We start from the raw sequence: 9206 nt of genomic DNA, 5'->3' as shown, positions 1-9206 counted from the left end.
GAGGGACAAGAACTATTCACCTGTGCCACAGCCTCAAGAGCATCTTCCCACCTTTCCCCCCCAGCTGGCATTGGCCCAGCATGAATACAAACACCCCTGAGAGCCTACCTGGTGCCAGCCCTGCAGCAGCACTCCCCTGCTGTCCTCTGTCCCCAGGGCTGCAGAGAGCAATGAGCACCCCAGTTCTGACTCACCCACCCCCAGAAGGGCTTTGTCCCCGCACTGCTGGGCCAGTGCTGTCCCACAGGGAGGGAGGAGCCCTGCTAGGGACAGAGTGGCACAAACTCATGCTGGGAACAAACTTGTTTTTATTCAAAGAGACTGCAGGGACTAGTAACTCACTGCAGAAATGATCTCTCAGCACAGGTCAGGGACTTGATTCCACATGTAGGAGCATTCGATGCTGAATGGGCAGCACAGGCCTGGGCTGCTGGAAGAGCAGGAGGGCTCTTGCTAGAGGCAGCACTGCTGTTCTTTTCTTGCTGGAGAGCCATGAAAACTGGAGTGAAACCCCAAAATCAGCCTAGAGGCCCTAGTACACTGTCCTTCCAGCAAGACCACTCTCTGGGGATGGTTTTGCCTGCCCAGCTCGTCACAACTTCTCCAGCCTCTCCGGCTTTTGGGGCAAGTAGCAGCACAAAAAGGCCACGTCAAGGCCTAAGGCACGTGCAGGAGCCAGCTGAAGGAGCTGCCCCTAACACAGCAGGGACTTCTCCCTCCTCTGCCCCACACATTTGCCAGGAATAGGTCAGGGCTGAAGACCTTCACACAGCCACATCCTCTCTGGAGTGAGCACCATCCTTCAGATCACATCCCACAACATCCACAGGGAAACCGCCCATGTCCACCTCGATGCTGTGGATGCTGAAGTTGCCCAGTCCCTAGGGAAAAAATAAAGTTATGGGTTTGGGCAGGAGCCATCAAGGGACCTGTTCTCACTTCCAAGATGCTCCTGGTGCTTGTGCTAGATAAAGCAAGTGTCTGTGAGCTGCCTGTGACAGCGAACCACCTGGGAGCTCCCATCTCACCTCAGTTTTTGCTAGAATTTGGTGCAAAGCCTCTTTCTGCCGAGGGGCTTTGGTCAAGACATAAAGGAAGCCGCCACCACCAGCACCAGCCAAGCACTGCCCGTAGACGTGGGGCTGGAGAGCAGCCATCATGCGCCTCACGGCCAGCGGCTCGCACCCAGGGGCCATGCACTTCTTCTGCTGCCAGTAGCGCTCCAGACACTGTCCCAGGAGTGGCAGGTTACCTGCAAGGGAGAGGAGATCGCAAACCATTTGCCTCTGTTTCTTGCCCAAGGGGCAGAAAACTGTCACTGCCTCTCCTAGAATCACAGAATTGTTTAGATTGGAAAAGACCTTTAAGACCATCAAATCCAACCCTTCCCTAACACTGCCAAGTTCACCACTAAGCCATGTCCCTGAGCACCACATCTACACATCTTTTAAACCTCTCCAGGGATGGTGACTCCACCACTTCCCTGGGCAGCCTGTTCCAATGTCTGACAACCCTTTCTGTGAACAAACTTTCCTAATATCCAATCTAAACCTCCCCTGGCACAACTTGAGGCCATTTCCTCCCATCCTGTTGCTTGTTACTTGGGAAAAGAGACCAACACACATTCTAGTAACCCCTCCCTGTCACATTACTTGCTATGAATTAATGTACTTCCTTCAGATTCTAGTTACAAACACCTAATACAGTCTAACTGAACTGTTGCATCTCCCTGGCCTGATTATTAAGCAACTGAGGCAGTTAAAACTGGTATTGTAGCTCCTGTTTTACTTACTCTGCCTGTAAAATCTGCTTGAACTGCTCAGCCCAAGCTAAATTCCACCTTCTCATCTACTCAGTTTTCCTCCCAGCTATGCCTGCTGGAAAGGAAACCCAACCCTATCACATTGCTGTTTATTTTTGATCCTCCACAAGGGGAGAATTTCCGTGCTTTAATGCTCCAGCTTCCCCTCTACAGCAGCCAAAGCCCAAATGAATCCACTGCACAGGCTGGGCACAGCCTCCAGCCCCATCACAGATGGCCTGTGGAAAATCAGCCGGACTCTGCTTGTCTAACCCACGCTTCCTCAAAGTCTTCATTCAAGCCTGAATTTTAGGGCATTGCCTGTAATGTGCTGGTTTTCAGGCACTGCCAGTAATATGCCAGGTCTGGGGGGAGGATTTGAGGTTTCTGCAGCTGCAAAAGTCTGCAACCCCCCAGCCCTTTTCCTCCCCCAAGACTGCACAGACCCTCCCTGGGGAAGTTTGTGTTCCTTTAGCAGGTCAAAGGGCCCCGGCCCATGGAAGGGGGCTCACACCTTGCCTCAAGGCCTGGGCACACTCCTCGGCATTGCTCACCAGCGCGTCAGCATTTTGCACGGCGGAGGGCAGCCTGGCGTACCAGTTCCTCACCACATCCTGCAAGACACCAGAACGTCCCTTGTCACCACCCAGCTGGCTCCAGCAGCACTCAGGGAAGTAGCATCATACCCACAGCCTTCGGTGCCAGCTCCCATCGGGGTGGGAAAGCTCTGCACCAATAAAGGGGACAGGCAACAAAGACCATAGGGGAGGAGAGGCCAAAGGCTGTGGCACCCATGGGCCACATGGGTGTTACCTGGAGCAGGTTGCGGGCCAGGCGGGTCTTCCCCGTGTACACCAGCAGCAAGTGATCATTGAGGGTCTGGGTAAAACCATCCGGCACCAGGATCTTCTCTACCTCCACCCTGAGCGGCAGCTGGGCCTTCGACCTCCCGATTTTGATGCCGGGCACAAGCCCACCCACCTGGTCCTGCCAACCACCGCCTGCAGAGCAGAGGGTGCTCTGCCACTGCTGGATCCCCCACCCCGTGGGCCGGCTTCTCCTCCTGGCCGCTACCTGTGGTGAGCCTCTGCTCAAGGTGCAGCACAGCATGGATGAGGGATGTGGTGCTGGCTGTCTTCCCGGCCGCCCGGTACAGCGCTGCCATCACTGCTCCTGCCAGGATGCTGCTGGTGCCTGCAGGGAGCACAGGTAGGGCCAAGGGCAGTGAGGGGATGCACCAATCTGGTGGTGGCAGCAGGAGGGACTCCCTGGTACCAGGGAGGGACTCCCCAGCCCTTTCCCTGCAGATTTACCAAGGCCAGACCCATGGGGCAGCTTGGACCAGGTCTGCACCTCAAATCCGCCCCCAAAGTTCTCCATCAGCTGGGCCCCCAGGGGTTTCTGCGAGGGGAACTGCACCACCTGGGTGCAGATGAAGGCAGCTTTCAGCAAGGCTCCTGAAAACACAAAGAGAAAGCAAAGCTGATGCCTGTTGCGCTACCTGCTCCCTCACCCCATTGTCCAAAAAAAACGGGCCACACTGGCACCATGGGGTCAGGACACCAAGGGGACATCACAGGTAGGGAGCTGTGGGGATGGTGACGCCTCACCTGGTGCGTGTGGCTGGCAGTAATCCTGCAAGTGCTCCAGCTCCCGGCACACCAGCTCCATCGCTGCCTCGCTCTGTGGCGTCCCGCCAAGGCTGGTGAGGCGCAGCTCCGGCTCGCTGATGCGCCGCACCTGGGCGCCGATGGGCCGGCACCCGTCCACCAACACCGCCACGTCCACCACAGCCCCGCCGTGCTCGTATGTGATGGGGGGAGTGTCGCTCCAGCCGCCTGCCGAGGCTCACCGTCAGCCCCCCGCAGCACCCCGGCTCCTTTTCCCCCAGCACCACAGGGGTGACACACGGATCATCCGTCTGGAGGACACACACTCACCAGAGAGGTCCAGGCGGGCTGGACATGCCACCTGCACCCAGTGCCCCAAGGGTGGCAGCTCCACCTCCCCCACGGTGACAAACTGGCACGAGGACATCACGGCCTGTCGGATAAGGATCTGCTCAGCCCCCTCGTAATGCCGAGCCGCTCTCACCAGCAGAGCTGGACTGGGAAAAGAAGGATGCTGAGCCCGCTGCCATGGTGCCCTGCATGCAAGGATGCTCAAGATGGGACAGCTGCCCCTCACCAGACCCAGCCTCACCTGCTCATCCACTTCTGCCGCTCAGCAGCCAGCTCCCGGACACCACCAGCGATGTCCCCACTCTCCAGGCGTCCAAAAGCCGAGGCCCACTCCCTGTTGGCAGCAGGGCCGCTCCGCAAGCCCCCTTCCCCTCGCGCCATGCAGCCCAGGACGTCAGCGATGCAGGCAAGCGCCCGGGCTGCGATGCCAGCGTCATCAGCTGTGGAGGCAACTAGAAAATAAAAGGAGATTGCAAAGCCACAGCCAGGCTGCAGGTTGCCCCACAGCACTCCACTTCTGCAACAAGGGGTGAAGGGTGAACCCATGGGCTCTCACAGCAGGGGGTCATTAGAGAGGGTGGGGAGAAACAAACAGCCCTGATACACAAGAGATGTAACACACAGCAAGTCCAGCTCACCCTCGTCCAGCGTGCGCAGCACGGCCTCGTGGTAGCCCTCATGGACAGCACTGCGGGTGAGGGGCTGGAGGCTGCTGTCCCGGCAGCCCAGCAGCACCTGCCGCACCTTGTGCTGGCCCTGCAGGAAGAAAAGGTCCCGGCGAGCGCCCAGCTCAGCCACCCTGTCCAGGCAGGGCAGCAGCTCCTGCCACGACATGCGCCAGGCTGTCCGCCAACGCGCCAGCCGCTCGCCGGCCGCTGGGGCCAGCAGCCACAGTACATCCTCCAGCCCCAGCGCCTCGTGGGCGTGCAGCACCGGGAAGAGCCGGGCACTGAGCAGGCAGCGGCTCCTCCGCGGCATCTCGGCATCCCAAAGGTCTCCTTCCCTGATGGAGGGAGAGCATGTCAGCACCGTTCTAGGGCTCAGGGACACCTTCCAGGAGGGGAGCTGGAATGCAGGATGGGTTAGGGTGGCCGTGCCACCTCCCACTGCAGCCATCCCCAGGGAAGCAGGGGTCTCCTGTCCCATCCTGGCACGTGGCACTTACCGTATGCCTGTACGGTGGAAAAACTCAGCCCAGGGCATGTTCAGGTAGGTGGCCTCATCAGCAGGGCTCTGCAGGGGATGGAGGGGATGGTTACACCTCGGCTTCATGGGGAGCCTTTTGCCACCTCACTGCCCCCGTACCTGCCAATCGTCAAGGCGGCCAGTGAGCGTGAATACACGGCAGGGCAGGTCACGCAGCTGGACGTGGTGGCCCTGCAGGACAATGTCATGCAGGGGACAGCCCTGCAGGGCTGGCGAGGAGTCTGCAGCAAGGCCCGAGAGGAGGCAGCCAGGACCAATCTCCAGGGGACCCTGTCGAAGAGGCAGCAGGGCATGAAATGGCACAGCCAGCCCCACAGCAGCCCCCAAAGCAAAGCGAGCCCCCAACCTTGGAAGGGAGCAACCACCCTGCGTTTTGTCATGTGGCTGTGAGGATACGGACTGCATAAATCCAGGCCAGGTGACAGCCTTTAGAGATCTGCCATGATAAAGCCCACAAGGAGTGTCTGACCTGGTCCCCAGGGAGGGACAGTCCAGAGGTGACAACATCCTCTCCTTGACTGGGAAAAGTGACAACAACCACGGTCTCCCGCACCAGCCAAAAGGCAGCCAGGAAGAAGGGCACTCCAAATCCCACAGCCATGGGTCCACCCTCCCAGCCATGGGTGCCATTCCACCCCACTGCCCATTCAATGCACTGAGGACCCAGGGTCACCCCCACCTCAGCCACATACCTGGAGGTGACAGTGCTGGATGACACTGCCGGCTGCCAGCCGCACAGCTCCTTCCAGCAGGCAATTGGTGACCGAAGAGCCGTCCTCCAGGAGATGGGGCTGCTGCAGGGGACACAGAGACATGTGGGACCAGGGTCCAGCCACGCAGCCTGGAGCAACCCCCAAAAAATGTGCATGAGCAAGGCTGGGACAGGAGGACGTACATCCACATGGGAATGGGCTGTTTTGCAGAAGCGGAGGTGGCTGGCAGAGCCGGGCAGGAGCGTCAGGCTGCGGATGTGGTCACTCGCAGAGGTGGTCATGTAGTCATAGGATGCATTGGGGATGCAGGCTGCAGGGAGGCATGAGAGCTGTCAGCGCACCAATGGCAAACGGTGGTGTGCCTGACACCCATGTGAGCCAAGGGCAGCCAGGCTGAACATCCCCAGCCAAAGAGCTGAGGAGACCAGGGGACCCGCCATAGCGGGGAGAAACAGCCAGGTGCCAGGCCCCAACCACCACATTTCTCTCCACGCAAGGGAAGGGGACTCAGGGATGGGTCATGTCACATATGCAGGTCAGTGTCACACACCCATGCTAAGAGGGAAGGTGTGGAGAGCTGTCCACAGGACAGAGCGGGCATTCTTCACGCTGGCATCACCACCACCCTTCACAAACTCCTCTTCCGTCATCCCCTCTGCCATGCACAGCACAATGTCAAAGAAGAGGGAGAGCTAGGGAAAGAAGGGACTTGTTGGGTGCAACCGGGCTGGCTGGTGCAGCCACCCTGACCCCCCACCCTGCTGCTGGGTGCTCCCCTCCTGCCACCGCTTCCACCCAAATCTGGCGGTGCAGGGACAAACAGGCCCTACAGAGATGCCTGACACCCGTGAGGTGAGGGGTCCTGTCCCCCACAGAGGGACTGTTACCTGGATGGGTGGTGCCCCCGAATCCAGCCCCATGTAGGTGCAGGCATCCAGAGGAGGTACGACATGGGTGGCGAGAAGCTGTTCGGCAGCATCCGAGGAGAAGAAAACCACTCCACAGACCTGCCAGAGCACAGCGGGGCTGAGGCCACCACCACGGTGACACGAGAGATGGGGCTGGCAGGGCCACCAACACCTAAGTTGTGCCATACCAGTGGGACAGTGCCGTCAGGCCCTGCGCACTGCTGGATCTGGGTCTCCGTGCCTTTGTAGACGATGTTGTGCACCAGCCCCTGACAGCGAGAACACCCAGATAAACTCCTTAAGGAGCCCCAAGCCAGACCTCAGCACCCAAGGGACCGAAGGGGCAGGGAACCCTGCACCTCCAAGGGATGCTCCTTGAAGGGGGAACTGCTACTGACCTCCTCATCAGTGAGGTAAACCCCATGGTTCCTGGCATACGCCTGGCTTCCAGGCACCGCAATCACTCTGACACCCTGGAAGCCATCCCAGTTGATCCCTGGAGAAAGAGATAGAAACCAGTGCCCATTGGGGCAGTGCACATACCCACACTGGGCACAGCTGCCTGAAAACTGGGCCCACAGCAGAGATGGTGACAGCAGCATCTAGCCTTGGCCACCTTGCTGCAAGCACAACGGATGCTCCCTACCACACACAGATCAGCAACACCCGTGAAAACACATCCTAATGGGGGCACAGCACAGGCTGAACCAGCTGTGCCACTGCAAGCTCCAGCTCCTGTCCCAAGCCAAAGCGGGGGCTGGAGGCAAGGCTGGCACCCACTCACCTGGTACCGCGGGCACGGTGAGGAGCATGTCAGTGCTGCAAACCCACACACCAGGCGGGGAGCCCACACAGAGCTGCCGAAAGAAGGGCCACATTCCCAGGGCAGGTCTGGCCCTTGTGGGACACCCAGCACCCTTCCCACCGTGCTGGGAGACTGCTGAAGGCACCCCGAAAGCTTCATGGGGAGCCAAACCCACCCCCAAGCTGGGGTGCCGAGTATCCCATGGCACGAGCCCAGTGCCCCGTACCCCAGGCTACACAGACCCGGTGTGTCATGGTCCCCAGCAGGCTGTCCAGGTTGCAGACCAGGGCTTCAGCCTGGGCGCTGGGCTCCTCCACGGGCAGGCAGGTGAAAGCCCGGCCGCAGTCATCGAAGGAGAAGTCACGGCCCTGGCGGGACGGGGAACAAGGAGGGGGTCACAGACAGGGAGTGGGTGTGATGTGGCTCCGTGCCGTAGGGGTCCCAGGTCGGCTCTCACCATGTGCAGAATGAGGATCCGGGCGTCCCGCAGGACATCGGAGGTCACCACCTGGGAGGAGAGAGCAGGTGACAGTCACCGGGACGGGGCAGCCGCTCCCCCGGGCCACCACAGCCCGTCCCGGGCCGGGGACAGGCCGCTCACCGTGCAGCCCGCCCGGGCGCTGAGGTGCTCGGCCGCCACCAGCAAAGCGTTGAGGGTGGCCCCGCCGCTGCCCAGCCGCGCCCACGGGTCTTCCACGGCCAGGAGGAGCGCGGGGGGCCGCGGGCCCAGGCTGCCCCTCAGCCGGCGGGACTCCAGCTCTGCCAAGCGAGAGGCCGGCGGCGCTGAGGGCTGGCACCCCCGGCTCCGCCCGGGGGGGAGAGGGCGAGCGCCAGCCCCGCCGCTTGCCTCGCTGGAAGGCGGAGACGCAGCCGCCGCGCTGGCAGGTGAGGAGGAGTACGCTCCACTCCGCCGCCATCGCTGCGCCGGCCCGGACACGCTGCCCTTCGTCCCCTGGTGGGCGGCGCGGTGCCTGCTGGGAGCTGTAGTCCAGCGCCGTCAGCGGCCCCGCGCCTGCTGCGGGAGGCTCGTCGGTGACGACTACATCTCCCAGCGTGCACTGCGCGGCCAGACAGGCCCCGGGCTGCTTAAAGGTACAGTGTACCCCTGCCTCGGCGCTGTCCCCCCAGCGAGGGGCTTGCAGGGGAAGAATAGAGGTTTTGACGTTTTTCTGCCCCAAATTGACTGCCGGCGGCGGCGCGTACCCCCAAATGCCACGCGCTATCCCTGTCACGAGCCCACTCGGCCTCAGCCCGGCTCCTCCCAGGGGCTCTCCAGGGGGACGGGGGTGCCCAGGTGGGGGCCGTGGGTGCCGGTGCCCGGTGGGTGCTGGGGTGGGCGGCTGGTGGGTGCCCGGTTGGACACCGGGGGTGCCGAAGCGCCGGTGTGAGTGCTAGGGTGGGTACCGGGGAAAGCGGTGCACCGGGGTGGGCACTGGAGTGAGATACCGGGGGGTGCCGATGTCCCGGGGTGGGCACCGAGTGGGTACCGAGGAGTGCCGATGTGCCGGGGCAGGGACTGGGTGGGGACCGGGGAGTGCCGACGTGCGGGGATGGACACCGCGGGGGTTACCAGAGTGGGTACCTCGGTGGGTGCCGGGGAATGCCCATACTCAAGGGTGGGTACCGGAGGACGCCGATGTCCCAGGGTGGGTACCGGGGTAGATACGAGGGGTGCGGATGAGCCGCAGTGGATACCGGGGTAGCCACCAGGGATGCTGGCGCGCCGGGGTGGGTACGGGGATGGATACCGGGGAAGATACCGGGGATGTCGTTGCGCCGGGTGGTCGCGGCGCGGCCCCGCTCGCCTCCTAC

General features: G+C 61.5%; 1 protein-coding gene across 1 annotated transcript; it reads right to left on the bottom strand.

Moving 5' to 3' along the window:
• Positions 1 to 298: 298 nt before the first annotated feature.
• On the bottom strand, positions 299 to 8311 carry FCSK (fucose kinase; the record flags this gene model as incomplete). Its single annotated transcript, XM_080351842.1, has 23 exons — positions 299 to 881; positions 1029 to 1252; positions 2316 to 2415; positions 2615 to 2802; positions 2876 to 2995; positions 3115 to 3258; positions 3412 to 3639; positions 3742 to 3908; positions 4004 to 4214; positions 4401 to 4765; positions 4928 to 4995; positions 5068 to 5238; positions 5661 to 5762; positions 5864 to 5991; positions 6232 to 6373; positions 6569 to 6688; positions 6778 to 6858; positions 6988 to 7085; positions 7374 to 7446; positions 7637 to 7762; positions 7852 to 7902; positions 7996 to 8153; positions 8242 to 8311. The coding sequence occupies 23 exons, from the start codon at positions 8309 to 8311 to the stop codon at positions 765 to 767; spliced, it is 3252 nt and encodes a 1083-aa protein (XP_080207968.1). The 3' UTR covers positions 299 to 764.
• Positions 8312 to 9206: the final 895 nt, after the last annotated feature.

This window comes from Nesoenas mayeri, assembly GCF_963082525.1.
Source record: "Nesoenas mayeri genome assembly, chromosome: 12".
Classification (NCBI taxonomy): Eukaryota; Metazoa; Chordata; class Aves; order Columbiformes; family Columbidae; genus Nesoenas; species Nesoenas mayeri.
This window is presented reverse-complemented; position numbering and strand designations above follow the sequence as displayed.